General features: G+C 43.4%; 1 protein-coding gene and 2 long non-coding RNA genes across 6 annotated transcripts; 2 read left to right on the plus strand and 1 right to left on the minus strand.

The window, feature by feature from the left end:
• Window positions 1-6: 6 nt before the first annotated feature.
• On the minus strand, window positions 7-22,136 carry LOC122177755 (LIM and senescent cell antigen-like-containing domain protein 3). Of its 2 annotated transcripts, none has more exons than XM_042867463.1 (3): window positions 21,913-22,136; window positions 6,684-6,843; window positions 7-1,162 (listed from the first exon to the last, which is right to left on the minus strand). In XM_042867463.1, the coding sequence occupies exons 1-3, from the start codon at window positions 22,017-22,019 to the stop codon at window positions 908-910; spliced, it is 522 nt and encodes a 173-aa protein (XP_042723397.1). In that variant the 5' UTR covers window positions 22,020-22,136; the 3' UTR covers window positions 7-907. The 2 variants fall into 2 exon arrangements, with proteins under 2 accessions (XP_042723397.1, XP_042723395.1); XM_042867461.1 differs by lacking the exon at window positions 21,913-22,136 and adding an exon at window positions 8,985-9,510.
• LOC122177756 lies at window positions 8,968-17,189 on the plus strand. 3 transcript variants are annotated; one of them, XR_006178137.1, is made up of 4 exons: window positions 8,968-9,602; window positions 11,231-11,382; window positions 11,593-11,906; window positions 15,345-17,189. It is a non-coding gene; the product is annotated as an uncharacterized LOC122177756 (long non-coding RNA). The 3 variants fall into 3 exon arrangements; XR_006178136.1 differs by lacking the exon at window positions 11,593-11,906 and having other exon boundaries at window positions 9,008-9,602; XR_006178138.1 differs by lacking the exon at window positions 11,593-11,906 and having other exon boundaries at window positions 9,011-9,602; window positions 11,257-11,382.
• On the plus strand, window positions 17,626-21,351 carry LOC122177757. Its single transcript, XR_006178139.1, has 2 exons — window positions 17,626-18,113; window positions 19,366-21,351. It is a non-coding gene; the product is annotated as an uncharacterized LOC122177757 (long non-coding RNA).
• Window positions 22,137-24,035: the final 1,899 nt, after the last annotated feature.

Genomic DNA, 24,035 nt, shown 5'->3' on the forward strand with positions numbered 1-24,035 from the left:
GCTGGTATGCAGGAAGAGCTGTGCTTTGTGTTTCAAGGGGTTAGAAAGGAGGATTCACAAAAGTCCTTTCCAGGCCAAGAGCAGTAAAGGGAAAGGGGAAGCTGTGGCACACAAGAGCAGGAAGAGAACAAAGAAGGGAGACTGCAGAGTAACTGGAGGAACACAAAGGTCCCTCACGCTTGGGAAGTGACTGGACTATAGAAGGAACAAAGCAGTTCCTTCTGGTTTGTCACACACTTCAAGTTCACTCAGATATCACCACTGAGCTCTTCCTCTTCCCCTGCTTGTTCAAATCTGCAGCTGTAAATCCGAAGGTCCAGAACATCTGCTTCCCATCCTTCCAGCATCCAACCACACCCTCTGCACAAGGGAAAGGACTTCCTAAGATAAGTGAAAGTTGTAGCAGCTTCCCCAGGTGCCTCAGAAAAATAAGAGCTTCCATACCTGATCAAGCAAGGGTACAGCAATGACTTCTCAACCCTGACCAAGCAAAATGTCTCACACACAGCAAATGTGGTGTAAAAGAAAACTTGCATTTGATTACAGTGTAGCAGACATGCAAGCATTTACTCAATAGCAGCAAATAAAACGCAGCTCTCAGTGTTACACAGGGTAGACAACAGATGCTGAAGACTTAAAGGAATTTGTGTCAAAAATAGAAAGCTGGTGATATCACTAGATGATAAAGACTGCCTCTGCTTCTACAGAGGAGGACAGCATGGATAGGTTACAGTGGTCAAAACAAATTAAGAGTTGCGAGAGGGTTTCAGCTGCATGAGAAGGAACACGTGAGTACATGCATGTGGATGCAGAAAATCAGGAGCTCATGAATGGGCTGCTCATTGACTCACTGGATGAACAGTTAAACTACTCATGCAAATAATGCAACCTTTTTTTTTTTTTAAACCTACTGTTTGATGACCTTTAGGAAAAGCAACTCTCTACGTTCACTGAAGTTCATTCTGAAAGTTCCTCTGCTGTGTGGGGCCATCTCCCAGAGGAGATACAACAGGGCTGCACATCTTCCCCCAGCAACATATGTTGACTTCCCATTTGTGATCAGTGTGAAATATTTCACCTGAATGTAAAACTTACCACACTGATGGCAGCAAGGGGCAAAAAGCATTTGAAAATCATGTTCGCAGTACTTCCTCCCTTCAAACTGCAAATGGAAAACAAGGCAAGAGAGGTTAGGAGCATGCCCTTGACATAAATACTGTAACACAGCAGGTTGTTTTCACAAGCAACTGAATAGTAGAGGATAAGGAGCTGCATTATAAGCAAACCTGACTGTGTGCTAGAAAAACAGGCATGAAATTCACTCACCTTAATTCAGATACTGTTGTTAATATAACACCGTTCCTTTAGTGTTGCTGAGAGTGTAACCCACCTTCTTTTGTATCACCACAGATGCCTGAATTTTGAGAGACTAACGAAAATCTGATGCAGACAGAATTCTATGCAGGAAATTAGCTTTTGAAAACTTTTCCTGGGGGGAAGCATTTTCCCTGAACCCATTTGATCCCTTCCTCACTCTGTGTTTCCTGTAAGAATGGCCCAGCGCACTGGAGGAAGTAAGTCTAGGGGAAGGAAGAACACCCAGGGACAGAAACTTTGCAATTCATGGAGCACTGCGGGGCAAAACACAAAAAGAAATCATGCCTTTCCTTCACAATGTTTGTTTGAGGAAATTTTAAAGAACAAAATTCTCTGAATCGGCTGGAATAAGGAGCTGATCTGAAGTGATTTAGAGCTGAATTTTCTCAGAGCTTAGAGAAGTTCAGTTGCAGGTCATGCTCATACAGGAAAAGAAAAAAACCATCTGGAAAAAAAATTGTATGGCACTGCACTAGCAATCTGACTGAGGAATATGTAAGAACATGTAGACAAGTATGTCCTAAAGCAATGGGAAATGTTTAGATACCTTCAGGCACACCACTGGTACACACATATGCCAGCCAGCATGTTAAAACCAGACAGATAATATTAGATATGTTTGGATTTGAATGTCTTAAGTTAAAAAAACCTGGAAAGAAGCACAGCAGGAAAATCCCACTCCTTTCTTTGTACTGAATCTAACACAAAACAAAGCAAATAGCGTAACATATGACCCACAAATTAAGTTTTGATGCATGGATAGAAAATACAGCCATATATATCCTTTTGCACTCTGAAATTTCAAGGATCAAATAAAACATAAGTACAGTAATACAGTGCAATATACAGAACCACTGGCAGGATTTCATGCAGCCACCATCACCACTTAGAAATCACTGAAAATGTGAGATCAGAAACTTAATTGTTGTGCCCAGCCTGAATCTCACTTACACAAGGATCAGAAAGATGCATGCTGCATGGTCTCTTTCCAGAAGCCTATTCTAGCAATTCATCAAGGGCTTTTAATACTCTAAAACAGATGACTTTTTAATTGGAAGTATTGTTTCTGTTGTTCTTTGTTTTTTTTTTGTTTTTTTTTTTTTAATTAAGAGACAGAGGACTATTAGTGTCTCAAAGAGTAATGGTAACTATTAGTTCATTGAGAACTGTGCTTGCTTCCTGCCAAATGTAATTCTTTTTAATCTGAAAAAAAAAAACCACCACCAGAAAGCTTCCAGCCTTGTGTAATCAGCTGGTACACTGGGAGATGCACATGTTTGCTTGGATTTCAGAGCCACAAATTGATCTGGGCAGACAAAACAGGTTTCTGTCAGGCAGGTTGGTTACTATTTGCTTTTGTTTCTATTTTCAACATTCTTGGCTTGTTTGTGCAGCATTTGTGGATGATCCAGCAGCTCCTCCATTAGAGAAAGTCTTGAATTTTTGAGACAAATGACACAGCATAGATTTTAACAGCAAGATCATTGGACTGTTGTATGGTAGAGGTCCGTTAATTCTATGGTTCTGCATAGGACACTCCACCACAACATTACCTCCAGCTGATTTCCACATCTTTACTAACCTATAATTTGGAAAGACTTGCACAAAACCCGATTATTTTACAGATGCTTTCTCTAGGGTAGTTTCTGGTAAAGCTCAATTAAAGAACACACTCCAGATTGAAATGGAATAGAAATAAATGTGAGAAGTTCACTGCAGCTGCACTTTCCTTTTATTCTGTTATAGAATATTAGAAACATAAAAACAAACAGGTAGCTTCATAAGGATTTTGTTGCATTTCTTCTACTGTGGAATGCGCGTCTCTAAACCCTTCCATCTTCCCTCCCCCAGCACAGCACAGAGGAGGCTGGAGTTTTTCTGAAACAGTGCAAAGAGATGCCCAAGGGCTCCTGGGAGGCTCATAAGGGTCCCAAAAGGGTTTTTAACAAATGGCTGTGCTACAAGTAGTATTCACCTCTGTTTGAAAGCAAGGTGCCCACAGTTCCCACTGGGAAGGACCTCTAGGGAGGTCCATTTCTGAAGCCCAGAGTAGCAAGGTCTTGTGAAAAAGCCCACTGAGTAATTGCAATGGGGCAAACCAGTCCCTCTGGGCAAGGTGCCACCAAAGCTACCCATGCAAATGGGCTGTTATTCCACTGTCAGTACTGGACTGTGCACTGCTGTCTATTATAAAACTCTGATGGCAACTGCAGAGAAAGCAGCCTTCTGTTGCATTCTGCAGAGATACCAGCTTTGCTTCCTGAGTAGCCTAACCGGTTCTGCCTCACCATGGTGGAGCAGAGCATGAAAACTTATGGCAACACTTGAGTGCAAATGTGATAAGCGGTTTAATGACTAACTGGGGAAACTCTGCAATGCTTGCGATAGGCACAGGAAGAATATTTAAACTCCCCAAGTCTTTTCCAAGAAACTCTAGCTTAGCTGAACTGGGTACAGAATAAACATCATCTAATGCAGGGCTAACAACAATGCATGTGTTTACCCAAGGGGAACCTGCTCAGAAAAACACATTACCTGTCCACATCTCCACATGCATCTTTTTAAAGCGTTCATTACGCCAGTCCAAGGAAGATATCTTTTCTTACTTACAACCACAGAATATCCTGAATCATAGAATCATAGAATCGCAAGGTTGGAAACGACCTGCAAGATCATCTAGTCCAACCACAATTGGAATTGAGAGGGGCCCACAAGGATCACTAAGTCCATCTCCTGGCTCCACACAGGACCACCCAAAAATCAGACCCTGTGTTTGAGAGTGCTGTCCAAATGTTCCTTGAACTCTGGCAGCTCGGGGCCGTGACCACTGCCCTGGGCAGCCTGTTCTATGCCCACTCCCCCTCAGTCTCCTCTGCTCTGGGCTTAAGAAACCAAGGGGTCTCAGCTGCTCCTCACACATCTTGCCCTACAGACCCTTCCCCATCTCTGTAGCCCTTCTTTGGATACTCTCTAATAGTTTTATGTCCATTTTATGTTGTGTGCCCAAAACTGCACACAGTAATCTAAGTGAGACCGCACTAGCACTGAGTAGAGTGAGCGACTGCCCTCTTCAGTCACTATTTCCTCACAGAGATAACAGATCACCTCAGTTACTCATTGCCAGCCATCTCCTGACCATTGGCCAATCTAAGCTTACCCTTTATCTGCTTAGGGCTGTTCCTGTTCCTCTCTCTCCCCGAAATGCTCTCAGCTGGTATATTCCCAACACACATGCTGAGGTGCTAAACCACACTGCATGAAAGAAGAGCAAGCTTGCCTCCACTTCTCCATGAGCAACACAAAAACTGTGCCAAGGTTTCCACTGCAATCTCAGGACCACTTCAGTGCTAAGTGAAAGCTGTGAAGGCAGCATGGAATATCTGGAGAGTGCAGAGGACTCTGTCAAACATTTCTAACCTGCCCAAAAGGCACAGGGGCTAGCACAGTATGGATATTCACTCTGTAGAAGACATCAAGCACAAGCCAATATAAATGTGGGTGGAGGGCTGGGTGATATTTATGAACCATCTTCTGATGCTTGTCAGAGCACTTACAGAGACTGGAAAGTACCTCTCTTCAACAGCAGCAGATAGACTTGCTGATGTAGGGAGAAACTGCAAGACCTTGTGGTAGACATTAGAAGGACTTGAGGCAGAAAAATGGCCTGAAGTTCAAGCCACACATAAGTCTTTGGGTATTCTCTTAGTCTTGATAATCACTTTTTTTTAACTTAAACTTTCCACTTTCTGTGTAACATTTCTCAAGAACAAAGTCACTGCAAACCTCAACCTAACCTGAAAAAAAAATAATTAGCAATTTAAACAAAAACATATCTAATAAGTACACCAGCCTTCTTTTATTCCCAAAACAACCAGTGAGTTCACTTCTGACTTAATGAATACAAATCTTAACAATGTAACTAAAAACCATCAGATCGCTTGCCCCTGCCAAATATGTCACACAGCTATGGTCACTGATGAGCAACAGAAAGGTTGTAACATTCCTAGACCAGGTGCAAACACAAGACTTTCTTTCCACTGCAGCCCACCTCTATCTGTGCTCTAGGAGGTACAGGCTGCCTCAAAAGACCATTCCACTTTCTGAAAGAGGTCTGTGAATTGTCCCACTGTTATTTGAGAGTCAGAAAAATGATGAATAAAGTGCTCATTATTTAGAGAAAATACATTTTATTCTTTTAAGACAGTTTTATCATTTAAAACGTATGTATCACTTCATATTTGACTCAGGTCTTAACATGTCATGGCAGACTCTTCACCATGCCTGCAAGCTGGGAGCAACTCATAGAATACTAACAATAATAATGCAAGGTGTAAGTATCTAAGGGGTGTTTTGTTTTGTCTTTCCTTAATTGCTACTGTTTTGCAGCCCACCTTTTGATGTGTCATGGACCACTGCTGGCTCATTTTGCCACAAATCGTTCAACACTATCTCTACTGCACTGAGAAACCTTTTGATCCTCAAGCAAGGTGAGAGAAAGCAAGACCAGGAATCCCCTTTGCCAGCCTCCTTTTCCAATTAACACTCCTCGCCCAGTCTCCTTCTCCAAACCATACAGCATAATTAAAAACACCACTGCAGAAAATGAAATGTGCTCTTGACACAATGATGGCACTGCATGTGAAGTGGGTTAGAACAGGATTTTCAGAAGCAACTAAACGTTTAACAATTTTGAGAACTCTGCCTTTAATCTGTTTGAACCTCAGCTAGCCATCCACAAGCATCAGGTAATAATAATGATAAAACCCTGTCTCCCATGATCTACCCTTCCTTACACCTAGGGTTAAAGAAAGGTGAGTGGGGTATATTAAATGCTGGGTTTATCTCACTCAGGCATCATCTGATTTTGGCTGTCAACACACTTCAATCTCAGCACGCTGGCTTACAGGTCATCTCTACAAACAGTATTTCAGAAGCTGTGCAGGCCTCACTCACTCACTCACTCAGCAATAAACCTCCTAAAGACTGCAGGATGCTGGCATTTCCCTTTGATGACTCTCTTCTAAGAAGAATGCTTTTCCTGTATTTCTGATACAATATACAGTCTATAGATTTTAAGGAAAAAAAAACACGCACAGGGAGAGAAATCTCCAAGAGTTCTTCTCTCAGCCCTAGTAACACTAAGTTACACACTTAAATAAGGTTATACACACTGATGTACTTCAAACAAGCACATAAACATTTCTTCTTTCTTCTCCCCTATACCAGGCATAATCGTTTGGAACTCCATTTCTTCAACAACACTTGCTGAAGTATCGATTAGTCTGTAGTTACTTCTCCCAGCTTACCTCATAGAAGAGCCCTTCAGGAAACTGCTGGAAGCACTGGGCACACACGAAGCACTGCTCGTGGTACAGCTCACCATTGCTGTTGACAATTTTCTCTGCTGGTGCAAAGCCCCCTCTGCAGCGCTCACAGATGGCATTTGCGAGTGCGTTTGCCATGTTGCTGTACAGAAACAAGAAACAGAAAGAAAATGAGCCCCAAAGGCAGCACAACTGATTCTGGCTCTCTATTTTTTTCCAAAGCCGATGGCATCGGCCTTATGCTAGGCTGCCCACTGAAAACTTTTCCATGAACTCAATGACTTGTGGTGCTCCCTTAGAAATAAAACTGTTGTTTCCCTCTGGCTCCAAACACTTTGGAAATAACAACCCCACAATGTGCTCTAATAACTACTGATTATTGTCACAGATGAATTTGCTGTCTCTTTATGATGAGAAAAGGCAGGTAATTCAAAGAACTTATATAAAAGTCATGGAACACATTTGAATTACAGAAAATAAGGGCAAATGTTAGCAATAATTGAGGGCTTCACATTAGAAAATATAAACGTTAATTCTGAAATAATTCATAATTCTAGAATATGAGAATTCTAGAATATGAGCATGTAACAACATTAATTCAAAAGCTATAAGCAAGCAACGTGGAAGAGTTTAAAATATTTTGTCTGGCAGATTACTGTAAACCACAGCAGGTAAACAATCAAATCTGTAAAATCACTTCACGCCATATACAACTTGTAGAAATAATAGCTTAAAGTCATAGGATTTTTGGTTGGTTTGTTAGGGTTCATCTCCATAAAAGCAGATCATAGCACCCCAGCACCAGATCAAGGACAAGGAGAAGGTGGGAATGCTCTAGCTGCAGAGCTGGGGTGCTCCACCATGACCCAGGCACAGGGCAACACAAACTGGTGATGAAAAAAAAAAAAGAAAAGCTCAAAAAGCAATCTTGATTGCTTCTCAAAGGCATGTGACCATAGAATGAGTGTGGAAATATCAGGGGGATTGCAACTTCATTAGGATTGTGTTCACTTATGCAACAGTCAGTACAGCTGTCTTACACTTAAGGCTCTAGTACCAAAAAAGGGTCACTTTTTTGTCCTTTGCAAGTGCCTTCTTACTAATACTTGGGTTCTCAAAGCTATGCCTTTCAGGGTTATTTCTCTGCCCTAATATCACTTGATAGCAGAGAGCAAATACAGGGCAATAGTCTAGTTTCATACAATCTGACCACAACTGACAAAAGCACTGTCTGGGCAATTACTGGGACATTATTTTACACACAGGCACAGATTTGGATATAGTAAAGAAATCTCCTGCTGCATTTGCCAGTGTGGAGCTCTAAGATGCCAAGACTTGCCCTCTGAGCGGATAACACCTCTTGGCTCCCTTCAGGCTTGACAGGAATTGAATTCAGTCCTTGCACAACATTCGAGTTAGCAAGTATACACCTACCACATAGCTCCAAAAGGAATGTGCTTTATCTATTGCTTACACTGTACCACAGAAGAGCCCTACACAAGGTCACATCCGACCAGTTATTATTGGCTGTATCTTTTTTTTCTCTCTCAGAAGCACTTTGCAGAAGACAACTCTGCCATCAAAATACTCACTGTCCTTACAGCAAAACAGTGAGTGGCCAAATTTCACGAAGGAGGTCAGACTGAGGAACAGTCTATTTCACACTTGAGAGATCAACATATTGAAAAGCGGCAGTGATCGTATGTATAAAGTGTAGTTAAGCATACAGTTAGCCAATGGGCTACACGGATTACATATGTTTTCTGCAGGGGGAAAAAAGCCAGACACTTCACCCATCCTGAGTTAATCTGAATGAGCAGTAATCACAACATAAACCATGAGCCTCACCATCACCTCACCAGTTCCTGAGTATTAAGGATGTTAAACTTGTAAGTTATTTAATGCTAAGTGCTGTCAGAGAAAAAATGTAATCCAAGTAAAAACACGTATGTAAAAACAGTGATGCATGCAACAGTCCTCCATTAGTGAAACACTCTGCACGTTTGCCCAAAACAAGCAAACAAAGTGAACTCAGAGACTACTTGGCAAATACCAACCCTGCTTCAAACCCCAATAAAAACTTCTGACGCAATTACTGATTAAGTTCATGGCACCAGCTCAAATTTTAGTTGATGATTACAACTGGCAACGTATCAAACACAGAACTGTGGTAAAGGCTGCCTTAGAGTATGGCTTACAGAGCCCAGACGGCAAAAAACACAGCGACGGTATGCCAGTAATGTCACTGCAGTTACAGCCCAGAGCTGAACAGCGCGGACTTACAATTTTGCGTAGAAGTCACAAAACTCTTTGTAGAGTTTAATGTCACTGTGCCTACGCTGCAGTTTCGACACTGGTTTCTCGCCTTCATTTCCCGCCGAGTTGTAGGCATTGTGAGAGACCCTGTGAGCGATCTCTTCATCCTCTGGTATCGCGTAGGGGTGACCTCTATGCTGGAAGTCCATGTTTCTCTAGCTGCTATCACGGCTATATATATTCTGTGCTTATATCGTGAGGGAGCTGGAGGCAAAGGCAGCAGAACAATGTGCCGGGCTTCCCCTTGTTCCCAAACGAAGTGACTGACTTTCAGCAGCTCTGTGTCATTGAGCCAGAGCTACCCAGTGCCCTGCCAGAGCTTCAAGTTAAAAGCTGGGCTGCGGAGGAGCACATTCCAGCACCGGGCTGTCATGCACACCCAGATGCTGGAAAGGGGCTTTGCTGCTGGCTGCTGATGGAGAAATCCTCTTGGGCCCGGAGAGCTGTTTTGTGAGCAACCTATGTGAGCCAACATGAACCTCAGCAAACTTGTCCACAGCTCCTGTCTGCTGAGGGGATGGAGGTGGATTCCAACACCGCTTTGTCATGACCTAACCAGCACGAAGAGGAGGCTTCTGTCATTAGGTAAATATTGTTTCATGCTTGGATATAATAATTACACTGTAAAAATGCCCTTTAATGCTCCACTTATATCTTCTAAGTCATATACATTGCATTTATCTACAGGCATCTTCCTTCTTGTCAGCACTTCACAGAAAACATAGATACAGAGGGACAGTTTGTTTTCTGTTTTGCCTCACAGGCTGTTAACTGAAGTGGCAAGTATGCTATAATAGGCAGCAGATGAAGGAACTGAAATGGAGCTCGATTTTCAGCACTGTGCTGTGTTCAGAACAATCACTTAACACAAGGATGCCCCATATATTTAAATGCTGAAGTAAGAAAGCAAGACCAGGAAGAAAGAAGCAAGAGTGAAAATTAATCATTCCTTCACCACAGAAAGTCCTCCCAATGTTGCAATTATTTTATAGTTACGCTCTCTTCAAAAATCTATCTTGCATTCCTTACTGGGAATGGTATCACCAGTTGCAGGTTTGTCCTCCTGCAAGCTCCACCTTGCTTGGGACAGGCAGCTTCCAGGAACATGTAACATCAAACAAAACCAAAAAGGGCTTCTGGAAAATAGTCCTGGGTAACTACCTTTTGCATGAAATGAACACAGCTTTGTTAGCAACTGATCAGGCAGCAAAGGCACATGCATTTTGTGCTCGTGACACAAAGCATGCTGGTATCCAGAGAAGTTTCAGGGAGCAAAAGAAAGTGCAAAAGGACAGGAAGAAGGCTAGAGGGAACAAGCAGAGAAATCAGAAATAGAAGATAACAAAGGATGTGTCAGAAATCCCAGTCAAGGCTACTACTTGTTCATACACTTCCAGCACCTAAAAAAACTAAGAAATTCACTCTTGAGCCTTGAGTGAGCTCTGGACCACATGCCTCAGCACTGGCTGGAGTAACTGAGTGAGTGCCCAGCAGAGGACATGCTGCTCACAGCACAAACCTGTGTTCACAAATCGCTGTCTTCCCATGGCCTGGCCAATGCAGTGCTACAGGTTTTCTTCTGGAAAGCAAAACCAAATAAGCCAGATTTCAGAAATGGTTTTGGTCAGGGGTCTTCCTTTAACCCCCCTTGGTGGCTTCCAAGCAAGCTGCTCCCGTGTGTCAGAAGACATCACGGCAGGTGGGGCCAAGGAAGCATGACCTGTGTGTTTATGCACCCGCAGGTCTGATTATCCATCTTAGAATCACTGAGAGCTGCAGGTTTTAACAGGCCAAGGAGGCTGGAGCTCAAGCCCTACATTTATCTGCTGTGGGACAAGCTCTAGAGGAAGCAGTGCTTGGGTCATAGCTACAGGTCATGATGTCCTTGCTGGAGCACTGCTGCAGGAAGCAGTGCTGGAGAGAAAGGCTTCTCCTCCTACTGTAGCACCCATTTCTTCTGTGCTCACTGAGGTGCCTGCTGGCACGAGCAGACTTGTTCTGCAGACCTCTGGCACTGCTGCTAACGGAGTTACTCCTGACTCCTTCCCTGTGAGGGAATAAAAAAGCTTGCCAGGAGTTTAAAAAGGGCCTTCCGGCTACCAAAACAAAACACAGTTTCTACTGGGATAGTCTGGTAATCCACAAATGCAGAGTAGCTGATCATCCTTCTCTCTCTTTTTTTTTTGTCACTTTGCTGCTATGATCTACACCAGGCTAAGACCTTTTGTATCTTCACCAGTAGCTCAGCGTAACCCTAAGGTGCCATGGACCAGGGAGTGAGGAGTCATCAGGCCAGGAGGGGCTGCTGACATTCCCCAGAGCTGCATCAAGACCTACTTGCCTTGGTAGGGAGAGCAAGGAGAAGGTCAGTGTTGAATTGGAGGAGGTAAGTAGGGAGGAAGGTGACAGAGTGGCTCCCATTGGTACATGGGGGGTCTCAGCAGATGCCAAAGCTGATGGCTGAGGTGACAACAAGAGAAAAAGGCAGAGAGAGGAGGGGAAGCATACCACTACCGCTGTGAAAAACAGTAGGAAAATCAAATGTGCCTCTTTGTGGTTTCTCCGCTCCCACCAGGAAAAACTGCTTTCTCAGGAGAACTTTCCTGGCTGCCCACTGGTGCCAGTGGACAGGGACTCTTACAGAGAAGGCTGGGAGGCTGCGAGCTCTGCCGAGTGCCTTGCTCCATTCCCCAAATAGAAGTGCTCAGCAGTCACTGCTCCAAACAAGGTGCTTGGCAAAGGCAGCTGCTGCTTGGCAGTCTGCCCGGTGCCCCGAAATAACGCTGCCGGCTGAGAGCAAACCTGCTGCATCACCACTGCTTTCAGGAAGCCAAGCACCCCGTCGGGATGGATAAGCAAACAGAACGCAGCCCTCCCTTTCCCACAGAGGTAGGGGTGATTTCACTTTAACTGTAGCATGCAAAATGCAGAACAACTAGAGGAGAAGCTTTGCCATTAAACCAGCATGAATCTGGAGTGCCACGTGCTGATTTCTGCACTGACCTTTTAAGTGCTAATTGGTCTTTTATGTCTTCTTTACTGACATTGAAAACACTCCTGGGTTCTGCTTGTTGTAATTGTTCATCTCTACAAGCAATTGGAAATAAGGAGTAAATCTTTTCCATAACGAAGACGTACACAATATGTAGGCTTTTCATGTGCCCAGCACTGCTCTGCTTCTGTTGAAAAGGATGGCAAACCACCTTGAAACCACTGCAATAAAAACCAGGTGAATTCCAAGCGGTCCTGAAAGTTTCATCATTTGGCATTAGCCACAGAAAGCATGATTAAGCTTCTGTGGTGGGAGTTTAAGCAGGGCAAACAAAAAGACAACTCTATCTGTTGCAAATACTTCAGTATAAACGTATTCCAGTATAAACATGTCCAAAATATGCTTTGGTCTCTGCAAGTGGAGAAGGTTCACATTCCATCTCTTCATAAGGAAATGAACACGACTGGAGTAATCAGGTATGCAGCACCTTCCCACACAGCTTTTTTCATCAGCCATACAAGCACAGTGGGAAATTAGTCTCTAACAGGGTTCATAGAAAGGGAGAGCAATATTTAGTTGTAGTAATTTTCTGTTGCATTAAATACTAAAAACAAAAAAACCCAACCAAACAAAAAAAACAGCCTACAGTATTGTCTTCCTGCTAATTGCAAACATTACCAAATGAAGCCACGATTTGTGTAAAATGATTTCTAATGAGCACAGATATTTGATCCTTTCTGAAAGGGCCATTTCTTCCGTTGCTACTATTTTTGCATCTTATACAGAGATAAAAACAAAACAAAAAGGCCAGGTGTTACACAGGTGCACTAGAAAATCTGTGCTACAAGAGACATGGCATCCGATCACAGTCATTTTTACCATATGCCTACTGTGTAGTTAACTGTATGGGTACTTCTCTGGGCTAAATGTACTGTACCCAAACTCTTCCAACTCAATAAATTTTAAAGATGCATTTACAACCATGCATTTCATATAATATAATTTCTATCCTCTTGCCTAACGAAAGAATAATAAAAAAGAAACCCACTCTAAAATGAATTTTCATCAACAAGGAGACAAAATCAGGCCCAGTAAGCTTGAAAGAATATTTCTATTTGGATGTAAACATCAGAACACCAACTTCATATACTTCTAACATTTGAAAGCGTTTGGGCAGGATAACACTTAAACCTTTGCAAATCAAAGCAGTAGAAAGCAAAGTGAAAGAGAATTGAGAGCAGTCAGACAATCGCAACCAAATTACAATTAAGTGTTCGTGTGCTCCTCCTCCCTTGCTTAAGGAACAAATTCAAAGTCCAAATACATAAAAACGTACAAGGTTGATCTTTCCATCTCCTGACATTTCAAACCTTAGGAAATCTCTCAAAAATAACATTTTCCTGGCACTAATATTCAGTTCATGTCCCCTGCTACTAAAATTCACTACAAACACATCCCTGAATCCTTCAAGTAAAGGGAGATATCAATCTTTGCTCCTGCCCTCACTGTCCACCTGCACCGGCTGGTACCAATGCTTTTACAAACCGAGCCCTCTGACCTGAACAGCTCACCCAAGAGCTATAATTAATTCCTTGACTGAAAGTAACATCCAGCCTGCCAGGAAAGACTTCCACAATGTCCATGAAGTTCCTTATAGGGCTGAAATGACAGCCAGCAGCAGACTTTTTGGCTGTAAATGATGCTCTTATTATAGCAATGTCTGCACTGGAGACAACGTGCTAAGGACTGACCTTCAGCCTGGGTGCTGAGGGACAGCACTTGCTCGTCTCCCAGATCCTTCTCAATACTGCCACTAATCTGCACCTTCAGAAGAATTTTTTCACCTTCACTAAGTCTGCTTTTCTAGTCTCAGGTTTGTAACGATGGAGTTTTTCACTTCCTGAATTAAACAATTTGTTTGGGGTAGAAGGCAGCACGTGGTAAAGGAAACGTCTTCTCAGCTCTTCCTCTTTTAATTCGCTTCACTCACAAATTAAATTGCAATTGTGAGTCATTCTGGGGTTTGGTTTCCCATTTTTTTCTTCACATGTTCACTGCAGTTTCACCCAGCTTTAAAACCAGCAAGAGGGAAGGCAGCTAAGCCATCTTCAGCTATTACAGCAAAATTAAGCACTGGCACTAATATTCAACAGATGAAAGAGAATAATCAGAAGCAATTTGTGTTCCTAAGAGTCATGCATGAGTCATATATTGAGAAATAAAGCTAATCCAAAATAGCAGTACCCTTACACTCCATTATGACAGTCACAAAATTTTGTGTAACGCAAAGCAAGGGTCTTCATCCTGTATTTTATTAGCTATTGGGTATGGGTCTCACACATTTCAAGTTAGCACAAAGGAATTCCAGTAACAGTTACTGAATAGCAACACTTGCCAAGCATTTTCCAATCCAAAGGCTTAGTTGCAAGATTAAAAAAATTTTTTGTAATTAAATTTTCACCCCAACAGTTGACGGATCCTAAGTGAGTGAAGCAGGACTGAATGAATCCAACACACGCTTGTGATACCAGAAGCAACTTCGTGAGGAAAAATGGAAGAAGTTCACATTTACCAGGCTTATCTGAGGGAGCGAAGCTGGGGTTCACTGGGCAATCTGCTCAGCAGAATAAAAGGGAATGGAGAGTGCAGGCAGGGCTTTTTGCTTTGAATCAGGGGGCTCAAGCCCTACCAAACCTCCTTCCTCTTTGCTACGTAACACTGAAGGTGTGGGTATAGTGTGAGGATTAGCTTAAAAAGGGAATGCTGTCTAAAAGTAAGCAACTGCTTGTACACTTCAGGCAAAATTCCTAACTTGCAGCTAGGTTGCCACCGGAGCTATACCAAGGCTGCAGTGCTGGCATGCACCTTATGAAAAGAAGAAGACATGTAAGGAACAGCTTGTTAAAGATATTAGAAACATAATGTATGCTTCAGTCTTTGAAGCCATCAAGGAAGAATGTACAAAACAACATACCAAAAGCCGAACACCACGTGAAACAAAAAGCTTGAAATGCAAACTTTCCGTACGGAAAAAGAGCAGAATAAGCAAGGGCAGTTTTGAGTCACTACTCCAAGTGGGTAACATTTTTCTATTAGTTGCATAGGAACAGAGTTTAAGAGCACAGTGTGCATGGACTTTACTGGCTAGAAAAGACAACAGCTTCACCTTCATCCATACATTCCTTGCTGGAAGAGCTGAATCTCTTGGATCTTTTATTTAGAAAGGCACAACTGAGAAATACTGCCAACTATCACTGGCTTTCTGCCAATTTGTTACTTTCTTTTTATTTTTTATGAGGCTAATAGCTAAAAACTTTTAATTAATTTTCTTCTAGCTATATCACGACCAGAGCACGCAGAAAAAGCAGGAAAACTACAAGGAAACATCACAAAAATCATGAAGCAAGTCCCTTTCGTTGGCAAAAAAGCTCCTGTCAATGTTATGATGCTTCATCTTGTTCATATATAAGGATGAATCTCAAAGCAACATACAGTCTCATGGCACAGCTGAGCAGCATCATCTAAAACCACTGCTCACAGGACAATATGTATGAAATCATTACTTCAGAATGCTGTCAAGAGCTACCTAAACCCAGAACTTTCTACAAAGATGGCAAATACACAGATGAAAAATGACCAGTGCCTGCACCTCCTATGACAAAATGAGCAAAGAAAAAGTGAATGACGTGCACTGTAACACTAGATAACGCACACCAAAATTCAGAGCATCACTTGCATTTGGGAAGCACCCTGAGATTCCTGGGTGCGAGGTGAGAGTGGAGGAGCTAGGAGATGGAAAAGCATCAGAGAATGTCACAGAGTGTCTGGGGAGCCCTGGAGCCACCGCTGGCTGCAAGCTGGGATTACCACCCAGGGAAGCCCCATAAAAGGCCCGCTCTCTTCTCTGTCTCCTGCACTTGGGCACTGTTAGAGCTGCTTCTGCATCTGGAGAGCATCATGGAACAGCATATGGGTCCCTCGAGGACACCCGTCAGCCTGGCATGTGGAACAGCTGAGAGACACCGGAAGAGAAAAACAGGAGAGAAACCCAGTACTACACCCTTTCCAAGCTTGTTCTCCCCAGCACCTGCAGACTGGCTGTTTAATAGATTGTGACGTCTACATATTAGCTTTCACAATTTAGCCTCTCCTCTGCAGAGTATTTCCATGCGTAAATTCAGTCCAGTGTGACGGACTTCATTCAAAGGAGAACTAAATTACAATGAAGAGCAATAAGCAATCACGTTATATTTTCTGGAAAGAATGTTTGATAAGATGCTATCAAAACAGATGAAATCAAATGCAAAAAAAAAAAACCCCAAAACTACAATTTATACTTCCCCAGATAATGCTCTCAGAGCAACAAAGATCCTAGTTGCTATCATCACTGAAGCTCAACAAATTTGCGGAAATTGCTGACTGTTACAATGAAGCAAACGTAGGAGCAGCAGTAGTTTCTGTCACGCAGGCATTTACCTCCAGTCATTTGGAGTCACAGGAGGTTATAGCCAGGGTGAGCAAGTCAAGCAAAACTGCGTTGGGGTTATTATGCAATCTGAAAGACAAGGGGTGAGCAAGAAGGCAAGAGAAATAGGGTGTGTTTGGTGTGCGTTATTTTAACCCCTGAAGTAATGAAATGAAAAGCACAAATGAAAAGCACGGCCTCTAGTCATTTGGATATCTCACAAGCTCTAAGTGTGGAAGTATGAAAATGGAACCGTGAAACACGTTTTTGCTGGCTGGAAGTTACTATAATTAATAGCAATAAAAACTCAATGCTACCATTTACATGGACAAGTACTCTTCTCAATTAGAGCATCTAGCGGATGAGCCAAAGCGTTTTTTTAACCAGGATTTCCAAAGCATCTGCTTCAGATTGATATTTTCAGGTCCCAATTGTATTACTCCAGCAGTTTCTAACCACCACAGTGATGAACTGCATTTTTTTTTGCGACTGAACATTTATTTTCAAGCTTTTGATGATTTAACAAATTGGATTTTTTTTCCTTTTTTCTTTCTTTCTTTTTTTTTTTTTTAACAACATACTGAAATATTACTGCTTTACTCACTAATACCGGCACTACGAGGAAGCTGAACTGAATGAGAGAATCATTAAGGTTGGAAAGGACCTCTAACATCATCCAGTCCAACCAGCAGCCCACCCCCACCATGCTCACTGACCACATCCCTCGGTGTCACATCCACATGGTTTCTGAACACATCCAGGGATGGTCACTCCACCCCCTCCTTGGGCAGCCTGCACCACTGCTTCCCCACTCCTTCTGAGAAGAAATGCATCTGAACTCCACACTTCTCATTCTATCACTGTTCCCTAGGCGAAGATGCCGACCCCCACTGTGCCACAATTTCCTTTCAGGTCATTGTACAGACCAATGAGATCTCTCTGAGCCTCCTCTTCTCCAGACTAAACAATTTCAGTTCCCTCAGCTGCTCCCCGTAAGACTTGTGTTCCAGACTCTCCACAGCTCTGTTGCCCTTCTCTGGACATACTTCAGGGCCTCACTGTCTTTCTTGCAGTGAGAGGCCCAGAACTGAACACAGTACCTGAGGTGCAGCCTCACCAGAGCTGAGGACAATCACCTCCCTGCTCTGGCTGACAATACTAATTCTGATACAAGCCAGGATGCCACTGGCCTTCTTGGTCACCTGGGCACACTGCTGGTTCATAATCAGCCAGCTGTCAACTAACACCCCCAGACCCTCCTCCTCCGCACAGCTTTCTAGCCACTCTGCCCCAAGCCTGTAGCGATGCCTGGGGTTGTTGGGACCAAAATGCAAGACCCATCACTGGGACTTGTTGAACTTCATCCAATTGGTCTCAGTCCACAGATCCAACCTGTCCAGTTTCCTCTGAAGGGTCTTCCTAACCCCAGACAGATCACTGCTTCCCCCCAACTTGGCAAACTCACTGAAATCACACTCAGTCTCCTTGTCCAGATCACCAATAAACATATAATTGGACCAGCCCCAATATCAACCCTAGGGGAACATCATCTGTGACTGATCACCATCTGCATTTAAGACCATTCACCACCACTCTCTGGGCTCAGCCTTCCAGCCAGTTCTTTACTCTGCAGAAAGAGGTTAAGTAAATGTTAACATTTGTGATGCTATTAAGAAATGTTGTCAGTGCAAATTAAATTATGCAGGTTTCCAGTTACAGTTCTGTTCTTTCTGACTTCAGGGACAGGAGGTCATTGGGCAGGACATGTGGCTGAAACACCTGCACCAATTTGCTGTCTATTACATATAGGCTCTTGATGGCAGGCTGAGGAGACTACTGAGCTTGAACAACTCCTAGAATCTCAAAAGGCAAGGGAGACACTCGGCCCTACCACACTGCCATTATCTGGCAGCTGGGGCGAGTATTCATGTATTTCTTTTTATTCTCACCTACTTTTATTCTCTCTGAGCTTTGCAGCACAGAGTTTATCCCCCCAAGGCTGAGTGGGGTGTAAGAATGTGCTTATGTTTCCCATTTCATCTGCGAGGCAGCCTTTGTGCATGAAATTTTGGGGCACGTCCACGTGCCTGGAGCCAGTGTGTGCAGGAGGGCAGGAGGCTGAACTGCCCTAGCAGGAAGTCAGAGTTGCCAATTCAGAAACAGCAACCTACTTGCACAGATGTACCCATCAGCTTCAGTGGTAGAGCACAAAGGGGCAGAAACTTTAACGCTGCTAATGTAGAGAGTATCTACTGAGCTTTCTGCATAGGAGAACAGGGCAGTGAACTGTTTGGGTAACTAACAATCACTGAGCGAAGCTTGCCAAAGATTATTTGCAGCTAATGCTGAATTTCACTGGTAAAAACACGAGACTAAGCTCTTCTAAAGTCATTTACACTTTCAATTGTATTTGAATTTGATGAAACATTATAAGCATAAGTATTAAAAAGAGAACTGCCCCTGCTTTTCCCAATGCCTTGAATTCCACTGTGGAATACAGTATCATTTTTTTCAGAGGAATCATTATGTATTTTGCAAAGAGCATGAGAATAGAAGTGGGACATGCAAAAATAGTGAACATGCTGCTTCTGTTAAGTGACTCCTAATGATTAATGATAAATGTATGCTTACAATTTCCTTTGCATCCTGTTTGCTGAGAAAAGAAAGAGTAGCTCAGCACAGTTAGGGAATTTTTTGAACACCATTTCTAATGACAGAGCAAGACAAGATTTATCAGCGATGTCTTTTATTTTAATTCACCAAATTAATATAGCTGGAATAGAATAAGCCTATCCCTCAATTCAGAAAATGTATCAATAATAATTTAAAAAGCAGCTGATTTCCCAGCTTGCACACAGTTCAGTAAGTTTTGTGTCTGTTCCATCTCTCAGAGATCTGCCCTGCCCTACCTCACTGATCTGGGAGCTGCTATTTATGGCTGTCAGTGGCTTTCCTTGAAATGGCCTCACTCTCCTCCACAGGGTTGACTGGAGCTCACCAGCCCCCTCAGGACCCACAGATATCCAACACTGCATGAATGCCCCTCGAGATGATCTGGCACCTACGTTCAGCACATGGTTGGAAAGACTCTGTGAAGTGTAAAAATTTATTTTTCAGCTTTTAATGTAAACTACAGAATTTAACGGTAAGAGCCCAGCTACACCGCCATGGTCCTTCCTGGAAAAGACTGAGGGAAATGTGCTCAGAGACTGACTCATCATAAACTAAATAGCAGATCTGAGAGACAATGATGGGGTCAAACCTTTGGCTGAAGCAACACGAATGGACACAGATGCTGAGGATCAGCTTCCTGTTATGGAGCTCAGAATCTCACAGCACACAGCCTAGCATGAAGTTATGTTCACATGAGAACCTATTTTTATGCTGTAAAGAAAAACTGTTTCAAGAAACTTAGGTTCTTGGAAATGTAGTACATAAGCACTGTACATGTTTAGGAGATTGAGCACATTGCTTTCCAGCCCAGTGCAAGAGCACAGCACCCTAAGTATGGGAAACCCTAAGGAAATGACCAAGTCAAGTACATTTTTTGGCCTAGGATTAGAAAAATACAGTAGTTTAACTGAGAAAGAAGTTTACAGTACTCTGCTCCTGGGGGCTGATATTATGTAGAACATCTGGATTCATGTTCACACAATATTCAAAGGAGACAGAAGAAAGAGCTGCAGGGAGAAAATACAGGAGGGCATGACAAAGCCAATGAGGATGGCAAGCTATATTTAGCAGACATGAAAGAAACCTCTTGTCTTTCTTGTGGACTCTAGATACTCACAAAACATGTGCTAAGGACAGGCATCCTTGTCGCTGGGGAGGGAGGAGCACATGATAAAAGCCAGAGGTTTCCAGTGTTAGAAAATCAAAGGACTATTTCTCTTCACTCCAATTGCTCCTGGCCCTGTTGTTATGGCATTATTTTATAGTTACAATAGCACAGCCTTCTGTTGAGGAGAATGCAGCAGAAATCATAAAATAAGGCTACCTGGCAACACGGACTGAAATTGAACAAAACAGGTTAGGAGGGAGCAAGGTCTACTTTGACTAAGCACCCACTGCTCAAGACAGAGACAAGCACAATAGGGCTCTGGTCCTCTGCAAGTGCTCTGCCCTGACCTGATTCACCAGTACCCCGATTTGCCATTTCCTCTGCTTGCATTTTATTTTGCAAGATCAATCCTTGTCTCATATTGCTTGTCTTGAACCGGAAGAGGCTCAGGAAAGGATCAAACCACTCAGATTCATACTGGTGCAGGCAACATATTCCCACCCACAAACGGGTCCCACCTTCGTGTGCATAGAGCAGGCTGCTGTATGCAAGAGAAACACCATGGCTTATTTTCATAAGCTGTAAAAAGCAGTTTTCACTTCCCTAATAAGATATATTCTTCCTCACAGCTAGTGTTGCATAAAGGAAACTAAACAAAATATAGCCAAGAGTCTGTGCGCATCTTTATCTACTAAGTGTGATTATTCTATAATCATATGAGTATACTATCAATCAGTGCTATTAAAAGCCCATCTAAGAAATTCATTTAGAATTAAAACTCAAAATGGATGTTAAGCACACCTAACAAAAAAAAGAACAAATCTCTGAATGCCTGTCTCTCTGGAATTGGTAATGAAAGTGCAGTAACAAAACCCACATAAGTTACACACTCCTCCAATGCAATGCACAAATATCCACAATGAAAAATACTCTAAAAATAAAACGAAAGAAAAGGCACTGGGGCGTAGGAAGTGCTTCCTCTCCAACGACGCTTCTGTTAGCATTTACACAAGAATATTTTCCGGGGAGCCTGACGTGGAAACAGGTTGCTTTTACGCTAAGCATACTGAGAAAAAATAAATTCAGCATTTTTACATTTCGCATGTGTATCTGCACTTGCTCATGTTACACACAACCCCCTTCTCCTTCTGCTCTGAGCAGAGGCTCTTAGAAAACCCCACACAGGCTCAGGAGGCCATAGCACCAGGAAGATGGCCACAGCCACCAACTGCTGCTTGCCCTCCCTCCCTATGGCTGGGCCCAGTGGCTTGGTTGCATTCTGTACCTTCAGCCCCATCCCTGAAGAACACCTCTGTGACCTGGGGGACAGCCTGACTTTCCCTAGTATTCCATCCCTGCCCTGGGGGGCTCAACTGCCCTTGCTCTAGATGGCAAAAAAAAAACAATCCTAAATCAGCAAAGCTGCAAGGCTGTGGCAAGCTGCTGGCTTGGCAAAGAGGAGGCAGAGGTGCCACCATCAGCTGGCAGCTACCCATCCCACACGCAGAAGGCAGTCACGCTGCCACATGGTCCCTGCATGCTTCCTATATCCCTCTTGCTACGTCCTCCTGTGCTTCAGGACTGCACACGTGCAGTGTAGTCGTGCCGGCATTGCGCCTGCTGGCAGCCCCGGCCCTGCCCCTGGTTCCGCACTCACCTCAGCTTCTCCTCCTGCGACACAGGCAGCCCCACGCTATCCGGGCGATCCCGTCTCCTCCTGTACAGACCTGACTGTGACAGCTCCTTCAGCTGCAGGGCTGTCATATTTCTCTACCTAGAGCTTATGTGTTGTTGTTGGGGGGGGTGTTTTGGCTTTGGGTTGTCTTCCTCCCCTCCAGATGAGCCTGCTTGCCAAGACGCCCGGAGAGAAGAGGCTCGGCGTCTGCACACCTGCGCTGCCGGAGCCGCGAACCTCTGCAGGCAGGCAGCCGCCTCTGGCTTCCTGTTCCTCATAGGTACACACCCTCCTGCAGGGCACCACGTTTCCTTTATCGCTTGATCACACCTCGGGGATGGCCGCCACAGGCTGCCCGGTGCCCCGCTGCTTTGCTCACGTTGCGACACGAGAGCTCCGGTGTGTGCGGTGCCAATGGCACAGCCCAGCCAGCATCGAGCAAAAAAGGGGCGAGAAAAGAAAATCCATGGGGCCCCCAGGAGCTAGGAACTCTTCCCCGCTGTAATTTACGACACAAAGAAACTTATAAGCACTATAAAAATACGGAGCTACTCAAGAACATAAGCACACTCTCATACAGAGATTCATTCAGCAAACAGCAGCAAGGTAACTTCAGAAATCAGCACTGAAATACTCTTCTGGAAGCACAGTGACACTGTGCTGGTCAGAAAATGACCTTCCCCCCCCCCTACTCTCAGCTACCAGAACACAACCCCCTGTCTTTTGTCACATTCTGCAGTGATGGAGCGTCCCTGTGTTGGTTGCAAAGCAGGAATGAAAGCGCTGAAGGTTTCCTGTGGGACAGGAAGGTGGCCAGCAGATATTTGCAAGCTGTTTGTCTCCTCTCAATTAGTAATGGAAGTCTTCATTTGAACTGGAAAGTCTTTTGAAAAAAACCTCATTGCTACTGACAAAACATTCACGCTGCTCTGATTTTATTCACAGCACAAACAAACCCTGAATTCACGGTTCTCACTTCTGTGATGCAAAGGGTTGAGGCTTTTTTTTGTTGGTTTTTTTTTTTTTATTTTTTTTTTTTTTTTTTTTTTTTAAAGAATTCACATTTAATAAAAGCAGAGAAACCTAACACTTGGTCTAGGAAAGGAAACGATCTATTTGGTGTGAATTTCAGAGATTATTGTTCAAGTGTTTACTTTGCAGTGGAATACATAGGAGAGAGCATTATTGTAATCCTTGTCACAGAGGAAAGTCTAAAATATGTACTAATGAGTAAGTCCCTCTTTATCAGTTATGTCAAGATTTCCAGACAGAACAGAAGCACAGTAATTCTGTATAATATTATGAATGTGCTTCAGCCCAGAGTGTCATCAAAATATAATCTAAAACACTGCAAGATGGAAAAAGAGAAATTACTGTGGAATCCCATAACATGCCAAACAGATGATGGTTGGAGAGATTCAGAGTGATTTATATGATGTTTAAAGGCTGCACACATTGAAATGTCAACAAGAGCTCCACAGCCATACTCCTGTCCTCAGAAAAATGAGAGAGACCGGTCGCAATATCTGCCTAAACACGCTGCATTCCAGACTCAAACAAAGTGCTTCAAATCATTTCTCAGTGCACAATAGGATGAGCTCAGCTAAATGACTGCTCCCTGCAGTCAGTCAGTGGGTTGATGCAATGTGAACGCTGTGATGGGCTCAGGATGGAGGTGGCAGACGCCCACAGCACAGCAACCTCTAATCATTATCAACGGGTTTTGTTTAAGTACCAGCGTAGCAATGATACCTCTTTGTTCAAACAATTAATTTTAAACAGTAACAATCTAAAACGTGTGCTTTTGTATTATGAGATAAGCCCATCAAAAATTAACAGAATTGCTCTTTACAAAGCCACCGGGGATCGAATCCACTCCAATCTGAAGCAAGGCAAGATGGTTGTTTTTTAAAACAGAGCTGGCTGTCAACTAACTCTGCAGCATGCATTTTTTGCTGGCTTCTACAGCACACCTCAGTGGGGGTGTAAGCTGCTCTAGAAAAGACTTTCTTCCTGGAGACAAGAGGAGAAGATCACAGACAAGCTATCTATCTATTAGGAAGAAATCCCAGTGGGATTCCTTTTCTGCCCTGTGGGATCCCGCA

The sequence above is a fragment of the Lagopus leucura genome, unplaced genomic scaffold (assembly GCF_019238085.1).
Source record: "Lagopus leucura isolate 7727_CA_CO unplaced genomic scaffold, USGS_WTPT01 Super-Scaffold_100001, whole genome shotgun sequence".
Classification (NCBI taxonomy): domain Eukaryota; kingdom Metazoa; phylum Chordata; class Aves; order Galliformes; family Phasianidae; genus Lagopus; species Lagopus leucura.

Bases quoted from the DNA above. Each gene is read 5' to 3' on its own strand.
- LOC122177755 (XM_042867461.1), bottom strand. From the start codon at position 9,166: ATGGACTTCCAGCATAGAGGTCACCCCTACGCGATACCAGAGGATGAA. The intron at 6,844-8,984 runs GTAAGTCCGCGC...GTTTCTGTACAG, and splicing joins TGTGACTTCTACGCAAAATT to CAACATGGCAAACGCACTCG. The intron at 1,163-6,683 runs GTAAGCTGGGAG...TTCCATTTGCAG, and splicing joins CTGAAGGGCTCTTCTATGAG to TTTGAAGGGAGGAAGTACTG.